The following is a 15,231-nucleotide window of genomic DNA, read 5'->3' on the forward strand; positions in this document are numbered from 1 at the left end:
TTAAAGGAAAAAAAAGAAGAAGATAGCCAAAATATAAAATGTAGTTTTTTTACATCAAATTGAGGCCGGTGACGGTGAGATAAACCTTTAATTAGGTGTGAAAATATTATATTTCCAGACGTGTGAAATTCCCAATTTGTAACTCAAATAAATTACGGCGTTTAATATCAATTTTGCTAAGTGAAGTAGGTATATTTAAAAAAATGCATTAGTTAAAACCCAACTGGTTTCGTTTTAAAGTCTCCCGTAGAATCTTTATATTGTAATTAATATTGCATTTGTCAAATACCTCGTGGTTTTATCCCTTTCAATACCAGAGCTCTTACTCAGGAACTTGAAGAAAAAAAATAATATCTCTTGATTTTGTGAAACAAATCGCCCCTATTTTGCTTATGTATCGCTTATGAAGAATATTGCTCATTAAGTCTATGTTTTCTGCAAGATTGTAATCTTTATTCTAGCGACAAATACCATAAATATATATATTATTATTTTTATCTTTCTTTTTAAAATTTTTCTTTATTCAGTGAAATGGTTATTACAATTATTAGGAATGTTTAGATCACCAGCTTGGCACATGCCCGTCTTGTAGTGGTTCATTATATATACAGTACATTAAAAGAGTATATCAAGTATGAAATATAGAATTAAAAAGAAATATTAAAAGTATATAATTTAAAAGAAAATAAGGAGAATAATGTTTAAGAGAATATAAGAACTATATAATTTACAAAATCAATGTAAGTACTAATAAGAAAAAAATCAACTGTTAATATTTTGTATGTGCGAGTTAGTGTTTATGTGAAATACCTGCATTAAAATAATTTGAAATAATATATCAAAAGATTGAAATATAAAGGAATTTAGAAAGTATAAAATATAAAACATAATAAGGAGTAAAGAATAAAAAAAATATATATACATATAAGAAGTTATTAAAATTGTATATATGTATCATCAAAGTGAGTATGTATTACAATGTGAGCAAATAAGTAAGATATAGTAAACTGTTCATATTTAGTATGTGTGACTTACAGTGACATATGTGGATACATTATTCTTCAGTACTTTTTGTATAGATTGTTTGAACTCCAGCTAATAATACTAGAGTGAAAAAATATTGTCACAATATTGTTCTTAACAAATATTGTCACAATATTGTTCTTAACAAATATTGAAGCGATTCTGAAGTACATGAAACGTATTAGTGGTGTCAAACCATTTTTAATAATTAGTGCTAAACACCGGTTTTGGACACCAGTTTTAAATTGAGTAATCTTTTGATTCATTATTTAGTGCGTTGAATATTTTAGGTGCGATTTATGCGAATTGTCTCTTTGAAAAGGTAGTTTTTAGAATTTGGAATTTTATATTTTATTTATATCTCTCTTTATAATTATGTATGAAACACGGAATTTTTTTATTAATAATTAAAGGAAACAATTGTTTGTTTGTTTTTTCCTTGCTAACAAAAAATAACACTGAGATCTGAAAATAATAAAAATCTCAATTAGTAACAAAATGCATACACCAAAAATTTACGAATAATTATTTAAGGTCAAATTTATCAAATAAAGGTGGTATTTATGTTGAAACAAAAGTGCGGTAATGAAACGGTTTGGTGATCCCAAAATACAGCACCTTGTTAAACCAAATTTTTCATTACAAAAACATTTAAATTATGTAATAATTGAATTAATCAAATCGTGCCATTGGACAACAAGGTCCTATCTAAACTTTGTAAGAAACTGAGATATGGTTCAATGTTATATGTTACAAATGTTTTGCTGTAACATATAACATCTCAATATTCGTAATATAAAGTGTAGTAAAAATGGCACGGAAACCAACTACCATTTGATGACCACAATATACATTAGTGAGAATTAAAGGTAACTAATTAGATACTTATAATTTTGTAGGTGGGGACCACTTTGTATTGGTCACTGGCCCACTAACGTTCATTTAATGAGTGTATTAAATTAGCGACCGAGTCACAATAGTCAGGTTTCCGCCCATGAAAGGAGTGTGTGTGTGTGTTTGCTGCGTATGGTAATCCGAAGCATTGTCTCGGCGCAGCGTCACGTGTCAGCAGCGGCACTTAGTTCCGTGTGGGCTGCCATCAAATCTCGATCAATTATTTTTAACTATGTGACAGTACTTGATACTTGATATAAATTTGCTAATGATTTTTTTTGGTCAGTAATATGAAAATCTATAAAATGATTTATGTTGTTATTTTTTATTAAAATAACTATTTACTCTGTATAACTACGGTTTAATGGCCTCTGGAACTGAGATTGCTTTTATTTTCTGAATAATTGGAAATGACTGCCTGAACGATAAAGAAAAGCGATGAAGTAGATTCCAAAATTATTTTGTTAGTTAATAATTGTATATTTGAAATTTGTATTTCTTTTGCATAAATTTTTGACAGTTTTGACATTTGATATGTACATTTCTGAACATCTTTTGAAAAGCGATTCTGAGGAAAATATTTTTTTATAAAGACCTGGAACATCACAAGTCCTACAATTATAATATCTCGTGATTTTCACGGGTCTGCGCTAGTATAATATAAACTTGTATACATGTATTTTTACATTATAAGAATACGAAGAGTTTCAAGTACCTACCAAATTCTTAAACAAAGTATTTTAAAATATTTCAATTCCTCCGAAGAAAGGAATGTAAAGAAAATCACGATCGAAAAAAGGCACGATCAAGTGAATCAGATGCCTGAGTCGAGCCATGTCAAGAGTCTCAATAATAGAAGAGTATGTTTGAGACGATGTATGAATGTGAATGAGGCAAGGAGTGTATGCCAAAACCGAGATGATTGGAGGTCCGTCCTCTCTGCCTACCCTTGCGAGGAAACTGCGTAATGGTTAGCTAGTTAGTTAGTTAGTTCAAATACAGAAAAATTAAAATATCAATCCATCACACAAAATCGAAGCAGATTTAATTTCGTATTCTCATCATGTAAAATCAATATCCCATTTGCACAACGCCATACATATCTTTAACAACCTGATGATGTTATATTATATTTCTCAATATATTTAATAATAAATTTAAATAATATAATATTTTCAAAAAAAAAATCATTCTTTACATTATGTATGCCTGTATTATTTTTTTTTCTTTTAGAGTTCGCTAATTTTATACCTTTATTTATGATAATTCTTTTGTTTTCTTGCTCTCTTATTAATATAAATTCTTTTTTTCTTCAATAATTTCAAAATAATTTAATTTATTTAAAGTGAGTTAGGTCGTTCCTGAAATCTTCTATATTAATTTATTGTACCTACCTTATTGCGATTTATAAAAAAATGGGTATGAACAAACACTTACAAAAGCCTTAAAGATAACAACATTAACTAGATGGATCCAAAAATAATGCAATTTCATAATAATTTTGTTTTTTTTTTAAGAAGCTGAAAAATTAAACTTTATTTTGTACTTGTAGTGGCGGGTTTCGAACCCGTGATCCAGGGTCAGGGTTCAGAGCCAAATTGTGCCACAGATATAGTTATTGCACGAGCACCATTTAAGGCCAAATATAATAGATGCTTTAATAAAATACTGCACATTTTGGCCTGTGCCGTAATTTTTTTATCTACGTCTAGCATTAGATGTCTAATATTAGTCTATGACGTCTAGTCTATGAAATAATAAAGTACCAAGCATATAAAAATACATAGAAATGTAAAAGCTACTTTGCGAATCCTTTTCGGACATGGTTTTATTGCGTAATGCGTCAAAGTAAGTTCTATAGTTCAAATTGTAATCGGACATCTTTGAACTTTACATCATATAAATAAAATTAAATGTAAATGTTCGTTTGTTCTAAATCTTCTATCTCCCAAGTTCTCAACGATTGCTTTAAAATTTCGACACAACGTTGTATTCGAACACGCGTGTGTTTTACATACCTATATCATATATTTGTCACCTGTTCAAGAGAAAAAACGCCATCTGTTGGACGTAAACGCAATAAAATAAAAATGCATTTTGGCGACTTTTTTAGGATGAATCAAAAGAGGCGACTTCGCCCTTATCGTCATTTGCGTAAAGAGTGCGTGATTTCGCCCGATTTCTTATAAAACTTTAAAATTCCATACCGTTTCCATGGGAAGATCATCATCGCTTTCATCCACATCCACCTTGTTCTTTCCACCCGCATCCGAATCTAACTTCTGTTTAGCCGGGGGAGTGAACCCGCCCCCGTGCAGTGGATCCTGCTTCAGTCCCGCGATGTACTCCTTCAGCGTCCTGCAAGCCTTCTTGGTCAGCCGCGTATCCTTCGCATCATCTCCGTTACTCACATTCCCGCCGTTCTTGTACTCTTGACTGAACAGCAAAAACTTCCCATCTGAACTCACAGCATCCTTGACCACTTTATCACCGCTTTCTTTCGTTTTATTTACATCGACTGCCAGCCCGAACTTTTCAGTCAAATATTTCAAATCTGTATCAACTCTCAGACCATTCTTTATACCGTTGAGATCTGATTTAGTTTGGTGTACCTCAGATTCTACGTCGAAAGTGACGTTGTCTTCCTTACGTGAAGATAAACAAGTCTTCGAATTCTTAAATTCATTCTTCAGCAACTGTTTTTCGTAAGTGGCGCGTGGAACCGTCACAACGAAGAGAAACGCCTTCGTCATTTTTACACAAGCACTTGATAAAAACGCGTTTTATCTAAAACTTAGTACTGATTATGAAAACATTGTTTTATTAATCAAATAATAATGATGTATTCTTGTGTCGTTTTTCGCGTTTTACCGACGAGCTCACCCGCTGGCGATACGTGGCAGGCTGGCAGGTCTAGGGTGTAATGACTAATGACGTTCGACGGAGGTTCTTTACAGACTGAGACAAATAGAATGGGTTATCAAGTTGAAGTATATGATTGTTGAATTATGGGTTGTTACATCAAACAATGATAATTATTGTTACGTGCCGCTTGTGCTGGCTACCCAGCATACTATGAGCAGGTGATTTAGGCAGGGCTGGCGCGTGGAAGGTGGGCCCATCCTAGACTGAATACGGCGCACAGGGCGCAGATATTTGGGAGGCGCAAATCCTTGCAATCTCTGTCGGTATTATAGATGAACGCTTATTTCAAAAATATATATTTACCCACTGAATCTTCATTGGGTTCAAAAATACGTTTTTTTGCTTTTACTCTGATTATTTGTTTCGTAATTTGGTTGTTAAAGTCTATACAATGGGAATGTATTAAACAGTACCTACAAGATTTTTTTTTTCAAAAATTAAGGCCATATGCTATGTGTAAAAGTTCCAAAAGCACTTCACTTTAAACTAAACAATAGATGTTACTCTTCTCAGTCCATGCGTTAATCTTTGGCTTATTTTAATTTGATTTTAACCAATTTTTATAACTTTTTTTACAAAAAAATTTTTTTTTTTTCAACAAGCACCTAAAATATTTTTTTCTTAACTTTTAGAGTTAATTAGAAACATTACTGAAGAACGCCAAATGCTTACAAAAAAAATAAAAATAAATTGTTTCATATTCAATGGAAGATCAGTAATGCCTAGTGTACCACCATTCAGAATTAAAACATTGCTTGAAATGAATTTAGCCGTGTTTGTTGACCAGATATGAATAGCCAAGTACTCCCCCACCCTTCCTTCACCATCTCCTTCCCCTTCCCACTATCTTCAGCCTCACCACATACCCCAATTGGGGATGCGATAGTCTTACTGTCTCCAGACGATTGGGAGCATTTGGGACTCTTGTGCGGTATTCACATAAAAAAATCTAAGGGATTTATTATTAAAAAAATATACAACTGATAAAAAAACCAGTTTAACAGTTGTGTAAAATGATAAACACGTTTATTAATAAGGGGGCAGGAGTGTTTAAACGAATTGCCACCATAAGCCCATCTTCATATATTTTTTACAATAACCCCACACGAGTCAATAACCTATGTCATCTTTTGGGATGCTGTGTGGAGAGTCCTTTTAAGGAAAAGAAGGAGGGGAAGTTCTGGGAAGGTAAAGGGTATGATGGTTGGGTAGGAATCTGAATATATTCGTCCCACTGCGGTGCAAGGCGATGGATCGAGAGACCTGTGGGAGAGGGTTTCCCCAAACCAGCCTCTCCTGATCTGGCACACCACGCGAATGGTGGGCAGGTGCATTCTGAGCACACCTCACCCGATGAACCCGGGCACCCCTGCTAAATCACCGGCCGTAGCGAACCACGTGGGGTGACCTGTGGCAGAGGTGTTGGTTATCCAATAATTGGTTCCCCGGGCGGCGGTACCCATACCCGCCCGCCAAATTGTCAAGTAATATTGTAAGTAAAGTAATAATATAAAACTCCTCAATTCAAACATGTGAATTTATATTTCTATGGAGTTTTATATATCTATTATATTTTTGTACACAATTTCATATTCAATCTATTATAATGTAAATTTATTAAATAATAATTAAATGAGTAAATAAGTAAGAAATTCTGCAAAATATCGGCGAATCAATTTTATTGAAGGTGTTCTAAATGTATAAGTAGTTTTAAAAGTACGAGGCCGGCCCTGGCTTTACATAAGTACCTACGCTTATTGTGCTGCATTATTATAACGATCCTCTGTGTATGAATTCGCTGCTCGAATCTTCGCTCGAGCCCATAGACCATGCTTGAGTCATAACCGACAAAACCATAATTTAGAATGGATTATCGACTCTTATCATTAAATAGACTTACCTACGTATTAAAAATACCATTATTTGATTTGGATTTATGTTGAATTTTTTTTTATTTTTTATTATATAAGTACATTTTTGTTTATTTGTTACAATATATGATCAAATATTTCAAGACCCCTCTTCCATAGAAGCATTAGCTTGTGGCTGGAAGAGAAGTTTACATTGTTTTATTACAGTAAGTAAGTAATTAAAAATAAAATGATTATAACATTATTTGAAGAATGGAATGTTACTTAAGGAAACTAATTGATATAAGTTATTCTTAAGATTAATTCAATTTTTTCACAGTGTTTATTATTTGGATGTTTTTTTTTATTGTTGATACATTATTTTACAATATTTCATATTCTAATTCAGTAATGTTGGCCTCACTGGGTTGTTTATGTTATTTATTATTATTTTATGTTATCATTAATGTTTCTAATTTCTTCGGGTAGTCGATTGAAAAAAATTCTTGCCCGGTAAATAACAGTTACATTTCTGTATTTAGTAAGTAGGTAGATAAATATGATACTATTTATGATCCCGCTGAAACCTCAACTATTGCCCAATCATAATGCCTAAATAGCATAAAACAAAGCCGCTATCCGCGTCTGTCTATGCGCTTAGTTCTTCTAAACTATGCAACGAATTTTGATAGGGATTTCACTCATTTAGAGAAATTATTCCGGAGGGCTGATAAATATATAATTCATGCACATTATATTTACAGAAAGTAGAGACAAGTCGATGTTTTGTAATCAAGTCGTAAAATATATATTTTCATGGGTTCACATTACTAACGCTGGCTAAAACTGAAATGCATCATAGCAATGTACTACGGAATTGTATATCTTTAAAAGGGTTCCATGATAACTCAACACAGTGATTATTATTCAACACACATTTACAAATTGATATAAAGTCATTAAAACGATGAAAAAAATAAATTTAAACCTAACCTAACCTAATCTATGTAACCCAGTTAATATTGTATATTATTATTATTATTATAATGTAATGAGCAGGCAGCATTCTGCTGATGCGCTCATATCTGATTTCACAACAAGTTTGCCAGTAATTGAGTTGTTTTAAGTTTGAACCAAGTCCTTTCTTCTCTCCAAATGTGAATCCAATAGAGCTTTGAATTGATTTATATTTGTTGCATCGATGACATGTTGTGGAAGTTTGTTCCAAACATCCACTACTCTATTTGCAAGGAAGTGTTTTCTAGGATTAGATGCAAAAGGCGTTTTGGTAATTTTTTTTGAGTGTCCACGGAGATTTATATTTTTATTAGTAGTGAAGATCTCTTGGATGCTAGGGCAACTGTAATGTCCAGATAAAATTTTGAAAGTCTCGATCAAGTCACCCCTTTCTCTTCTTTCTTGTAAGGTTGGTAATCTTAGTTCCTTGAGTCTATCTTCGTATCGTAGATCTTTCAGAGCTCTTGGTATTTTAGTGAAACGTCTCTGTACTCTCTCTAACAGATTTATATCCTTTGCGAAGTAAGGACTCCATATTTGGAAAGCATATTCCAGGAGAGGTCGCACATATGTTTTATATATTTTTAACATCATGTCCGGTGTTAGGTCAAGGAGGGTTTTCCTGATTAGATATGTTAGTGAATTTGCTCTTTTCACAATTCCAGCGATGTGTGGTTCCCATTTCATTTTTGTTTCATCACTTTCCATGACTTCACATAACTTTTTAAAGATGTGATGAATTATCATTTTGATGACTTATCCGGTCACCCTTTAAAAGGCCTACAGAAAATTTCTTCTACTTTTATTTTTATTAGGCACGTAGAGATTATACCTATTTTAATTTAAAATAGCTGTACCCCGCCACGCGTTGCTGCGGTTCAGTCTTTTACATCATACAGATGGCGCTGTTTAAAAAAAACACGTTTGTCCAACAGATGGCGCTGTTTTTAAAAAAAACATGTTTTTGCCTGTCACAGGCAGTCACAGGTGACATCTATGTAATAGGCATATAAAACACACGCGTATTCGAATGCAACGTTGTTTCAAAATTTCAAAGCAATTGGTGAAGAACTTTCGGAGATTTAAGATTTTGAACAGTTAGGACGGGTTGTTTCGGAGAATTTGAACAATTTATCAAATTTCAACGTTCATTTTCGGGTTCTGTAAAAGACTTATTCAAGTTCTGTTTTTATATCATTGTAGGCTAGTTGCTTGAAAAGACTAAAATAAAAACAGAACTTGAAAATGAACGTTGAAATTTGATGAATTGTTCAGATTCTCCGAAACAACCCGTCCTTAGATTTTTATTTATTTAGATGGATGAATTAATTCTGAAATAAAACAAATTAATTAAATAAAATTTACCTAGGCACGCAGGCACTTAAAACCGCGACCTCCTCCTGATTCGTTATCAAGAGCCTTACCCTTGAAGATGCAGCCGGTATTGATAATAACGTTGGAAGAGTGTACTTACATAATAGGGAGAATTTACCTCAGTACTTAATCTGACCATACAAAATACTCTTCTAGCTAATTGCTCCAACAACCATCATTTTCCGCATATTCTGATGTTAATAGGAGGATTTCAGATATTGTTCTAGAGTGGAAGATACTCTCAGTATAGCCCTGATGAAAGATCACCATTCAGATTTAGACAAAATGGTCAGGCTCCCAACATACCCCCACAGTTGGTAGCTATTAACTGTTGGGCGTATGATTACATAAAACAAAAACTTTCATTGGCTTCGCCGCTTTGTTTCTTTTTCCTGTATGTAGTATGAATTTTATACGGAAACTTTACTGGTTCTTTGGGTTCATACATAATAAAACATCTGTTTGATTTCCCTATAAACTAAAATTTTAAAAAGTAGCAATTTCATAACCCAGTAAGTAAATTTTAGTTACTAGGCTTAAATTTATTGTCGTGACGTGTTAGCTTTTATGTTTTATTCCGAGGTTTGAACGAATTCTAACTGATTGCATCTTATCTTGACGGCCGGCATAGTCCAGTGGTAACGCATTGGACTGCCATTCCGAAGGTCGCGGGTTCGAACCCGGCGTGCGCAAATAAATTTTATTTGATTAATTTGTGTTATTTCACAATTAATCAATTAAAATAATATATAGTATATTTGCGGCACGTTCCAGAGTGGAAGATACTACCAGTATCGCCCTGGTGTAAGACCACCATTCAGAATTGAAACGTTGCTCCAAATGGCTTTAGCCGTGTTTAGTGACTAGATCTGAATAGCCAGGTACTTCCCCACCTTCCTCTTTCCCTTCCCCACTTACCTTCAGCCTCACAACATCCCCCAATTGGGGATGCCATAGTCTCACTGGCTCCAGACGGGAGCAGTTGGGACTCTTGTGAGGTATTCACTATAAAAAAAAAAATAAAAAAAATCTTCTTAATTTATAAAAAAATCGGCTTGCGTAGTTTGCGCTCGCAAAACTCGTCAAAAAAGTAATTGACCGATATCGCTGAAAATTACAAAGTTTGTTCTTATTAGTGCCAGGAGTGTTTAGAGAGTGATTTGAATGGTAGAAGTCGGGGACGCTCGAGGAATACTTGTAGCAATATCTCTGCACCGGAATGACACACGGAGTCGAATAAAAGTCCATGTAATTTATTTAATAACAGTAATATTGTGGTATACAGTTGGTAGGGCCGGCTCTGAGCCAAATGGCGCCTGGCGCGGGCAAAATTTTGGCGCCTATTGTCAAAACAGTAGACGCCTAGGTAGCTGATTACTGTAATCAATAATATTGGGGTGATATGTATTTTTGTGTAGCGCTGTCTTTGTGAAAAAATAATCCCAGGGGCGATGTGTTTCGGACTGCTAGGTGTTTGGCCTTGGCGCTTTGGCGGAGCGGACTGCTCCAATCGCGCCGGTGCCAAAATACCCGATTTATTTTGTTCCATTAAATACTCATGCACGAGAGGTAACTGTGCGGCTTCCGGGTCCAGAGACAAGATAAGATTGGGGAGGGCAACCATACACACAAAACCTCTTGTCCATTAAATACTCATGCACGAGAGGTAACTGTGCGGCTTCCGGGTCCAGAGACAAGATAAGATTGGGGAGGGCAACCATACACACAAAACCTCTTGTCCATTAAATACTCATGCACGAGAGGTAACTGTGCGGCTCCCGGGTCCAGAGACAAGATAAGATTGGGGAGGGCAACCATACACACAAAACCTCTTGTCCATTAAATACTCATGCACGAGAGGTAACTGTGCGGCTTCCGGGTCCAGAGACAAGATAAGATTGGGGAGGGCAACCATACACACAAAACCTCTTGTCCATTAAATACTCATGCACGAGAGGTAACTGTGCGGCTTCCGGGTCCAGAGACAAGATAAGATTGGGGAGGGCAACCATACACACAAAACCTCTTGTCCATTAAATACTCATGCACGAGAGGTAACTGTGCGGCTCCCGGGTCCAGAGACAAGATAAGATTGGGGAGGGCAACCATACACACAAAACCTCTTGTCCATTAAATACTCATGCACGAGAGGTAACTGTGCGGCTTCCGGGTCCAGAGACAAGATAAGATTGGGGAGGGCAACCATACACACAAAACCTCTTGTCCATTAAATACTCATGCACGAGAGGTAACTGTGCGGCTCCCGGGTCCAGAGACAAGATAAGATTGGGGAGGGCAACCATACACACAAAACCTCTTGTCCATTAAATACTCATGCACGAGAGGTAACTGTGCGGCTTCCGGGTCCAGAGACAAGATAAGATTGGGGAGGGCAACCATACACACAAAACCTCTTGTCCATTAAATACTCATGCACGAGAGGTAACTGTGCGGCTTCCGGGTCCAGAGACAAGATAAGATTGGGGAGGGCAAGCATACACACAAAACCTCTTGTGCATTAAATACTCATGCACGAGAGGTAAGTGTGCGGCTTCCGGGTCCAGAGACAAGATAAGATTGGGGAGGGCAACCATACACACAAAACCTCTTGTGCATTAAATACTCATGCACGAGAGGTAACTGTGCGGCTTCCGGGTCCAGAGACAAGATAAGATTGGGGAGGGCAACCATACACACAAAACCTCTTGTCCATTAAATACTCATGCACGAGAGGTAAGTGTGCGGCTTCCGGGTCCAGAGACAAGATAAGATTGGGGAGGGCAACCATAGACACAAAACCTCTTGTGCATTAAATACTCATGCACGAGAGGTAAGTGTGCGGCTTCCGGGTCCAGAGACAAGATAAGATTGGGGAGGGCAACCATACACACAAAACCTCTTGTCCATTAAATACTCATGCACGAGAGGTAACTGTGCGGCTTCCGGGTCCAGAGACAAGATAAGATTGGGGAGGGCAACCATACACACAAAACCTCTTGTGCATTAAATACTCATGCACGAGAGGTAAGTGTGCGGCTTCCGGGTCCAGAGACAAGATAAGATTGGGGAGGGCAACCATACACACAAAACCTCTTGTCCATCAAATAAACACGCACAATTTTAACGATTTTTGTCAGTAATTACGCAAGTAATATTTGATTTGACATTATCTTTTTTTGTTTTTATGTCGTAGCTGTATTTTTATTTTAATTATCTCAAATTGTAACATTTCTCCTTGTATTAACTTCATGTCATATGTAATGTGTGGTAATTGGACATGGTCGTTAAAAAATAAGTAAATAAATATAAAAAGACGACCCAGTCATATTACGGAAACTGTACGAAAAAGAATCCCATGATCCTTCCTGCCAAGAGGGAGTGCTCACAACTGATTTAAGGGTGGTATGGTTGCACGTGTCGTCGCGGGTTCGTTGACATCGACCCATGGGATTACAGCTACAGTTGCATAAGGGGTGAATTCACCCTACTTGTTCAGCAATGACGCAGTGCATATTTCACCCCAATCAGCTGGCGCGGTCAGGGCCGGGTCACGGTTTATACGAAACTCGGCCTACATTTAGTGCTGGAGCTGGGAATAAATATAGATTTATGTTTTCGATACAAAGTAACTGCGGGTTATAAGAATCTTAAGAAGTATTACATTCGCCAATTATCAGGTAATAAGGGTAGTAAAATGCAGAATTTTTGTAATATTATGTCTTATAAACAACATTAATAAATCGATTTCGGAAACGGAATAAAAAACCAAAAAATCCAAATGCCCCTGACGTTATCCTCTCTCAATCGGGACTCCACTGCGGAGCAATGAGAGATTGAAAACTATGGTGACATCATCTGATTCAAACAATGGAGAGTGGTATCAATACGAAGTAAGTAGTTAATTGGGGAAAAGCAATTCGTTATTAGTTATTACTGAGCCCGTCAAATTCATTTAAGGTTCCGATGTGTCAATATTGCACCAGTCAAATTAATAGAACAAGAATTGGAAGAATTTTTTCAGCCTTACTAGATAGGACAAAATTATGAAACAGTACATTTAAGTACGATACAATTTTTTAAAAACCAAAACCTAAGAATCTATTCCAACAACCATTATATAAACTAACTATGACAGAGAAAGGGGCCTTTTTGGTCCGGATCTCTGTATGACATTCATCGAAGAGTCCAAAAAGGGATAACATATTTAGAACGTCGTTTCCCAACCGTCCGCGCCGGTCCGCGAAACATTCGGTCGCTTATGCCCCGTTTTGCACGTAAATGATTCACAATCACTAGCTTCGTCCAGACAACCTACACAATACACAATGCACGTGAACGATTCACAATCACTAGCTTCGTCCAGACAACCTACACAATACACAATGCACGTGAGCGATTCACAATAACTAGCTTCGTCCAGACAACCTACACAATACACAATGCTCGTGAACGATTTACAATCACTAGCTTCGTCCAGACAACCTACACAATACACAATGCACGTGAACGATTCACAATCACTAGCTTCGTCCAGACAACCTACACAATACCAATGCACGTGAACGATTCACAATCAATAGCTTCGTCCAGACAACCTACACAATACACAATGCACGTGAGCGATTCACAATTACTAGCTTCGTCCAGACAACCTACACAATACCAATGCACGTGAACGATTCACAATCACTAGCTTCGTCCAGACAACCTACACAATACACAATGCACGTGAACGATTTACAATCACTAGCTTCGTCCAGACAACATACACAATACACGTGACTGATTCACAATCCAAGCTTCGTCTAGACATCCTACACAATACACTATCCACGTGAGTAATTCACAATCACTAGCTTCGTCCAGACAACATACACAATACACAATGCACGTGAACGATTCACAATCACTAGCTTCATCCAGACAACCTACACAATACACAATGCACGTGAACGATTTACAATCACTAGCTTCGTCCAGACAACATACACAATACACGTGACTGATTCACAATCCTAGCTTCGTCTAGACATCCTACACAATACACTATCCACGTGAGTAATTCACAATCACTAGCTTCGTCCAGACAACATACACAATACACAATGCACGTGAACGATTTACAATCACTAGCTTCGTCCAGACAACATACACAATACACGTGACTGATTCACAATCCTAGCTTCGTCTAGACATCCTACACAATACACTATCCACGTGAGTAATTCACAATCACTAGCTTCGTCCAGACAACATACACAATACACAATGCACGTGAACGATTCACAATCACTAGCTTCGTCCAGACAACCTACATAATACACAATGCACGTGAACGATTCACTAGCTTCGTCCAGACAACCTACACAATACACAATGCTCGTGAACGATTCACAATTACTAGCTTCGTCCAGACAACCTACACAATACACAATGCACGTGAACGATTCACAATCAATAGCTTCGTCCAGACAACCTACACAATACACAATGCTCGTGAACGATTCACAATTACTAGCTTCGTCCAGACAACCTACACAATACACAATGCTCGTGAACGATTCACAATTACTAGCTTCGTCCAGACAACCAACACAATACACAATGCACGTGAACGATTCACAATCACAAGCTTCGTCCAGACAACCTACACAATACACAGTTCACGTGAACGATTCACATTCACTAGCTTCGTTCAGACAGCGTACACAAGAAACAATACATGTGAACGATTCACAATCACTAGCTTCGTCCAGACAACCTACACAATACACAATGCACGTGAACGATTCACAATCACTAGCTTCGTCCAGACAACCTACACAATACACAATGCTCGTGAACGATTCACAATCACTAGCTTCGTCCAGACAACCTACACAATACACAATGCACGTGAACGATTCACAATTACTAGCTTCGTCTAGACAACATACACAATACACGTGAGTGATTCACAATCCTTGCTTCGTCTAGACATCCTGCACAATACACAATGCACGTGAGTGATTCACGATCACTGGCTTCGTCCAGACATCCTACACAATACCCAAGGCACGTGAGTGATTCACAATCACTAGCTTCGTCCAAACAGCCTACACAAGAATCAATGCACGTGAACGATTCACAATTACTAGCTTCGTTCAGA

The 15,231-nt window shown here is 36.7% G+C and overlaps 1 protein-coding gene across 1 annotated transcript in view; it reads right to left on the reverse strand.

Annotated features, from left to right (window-relative positions):
- The window catches only part of LOC149422108 (uncharacterized), a 60,803-nt gene extending 56,133 nt beyond the window's left edge, over positions 1 to 4,670 (reverse strand). The window contains exon 1 of the mRNA XM_089633527.1: positions 4,125 to 4,670. Coding sequence (XP_089489653.1) covers positions 4,125 to 4,670 — 546 coding nt within the window. The remainder of the gene's footprint in view (positions 1 to 4,124) is intronic.
- Positions 4,671 to 15,231: the final 10,561 nt, after the last annotated feature.

The sequence above is a fragment of the Hesperophylax consimilis genome, chromosome 7 (genome assembly GCF_061612785.1).
Source record: "Hesperophylax consimilis isolate HC1 chromosome 7, BYU_Hcon_1.0, whole genome shotgun sequence".
Taxonomy (NCBI): domain Eukaryota; kingdom Metazoa; phylum Arthropoda; class Insecta; order Trichoptera; family Limnephilidae; genus Hesperophylax; species Hesperophylax consimilis.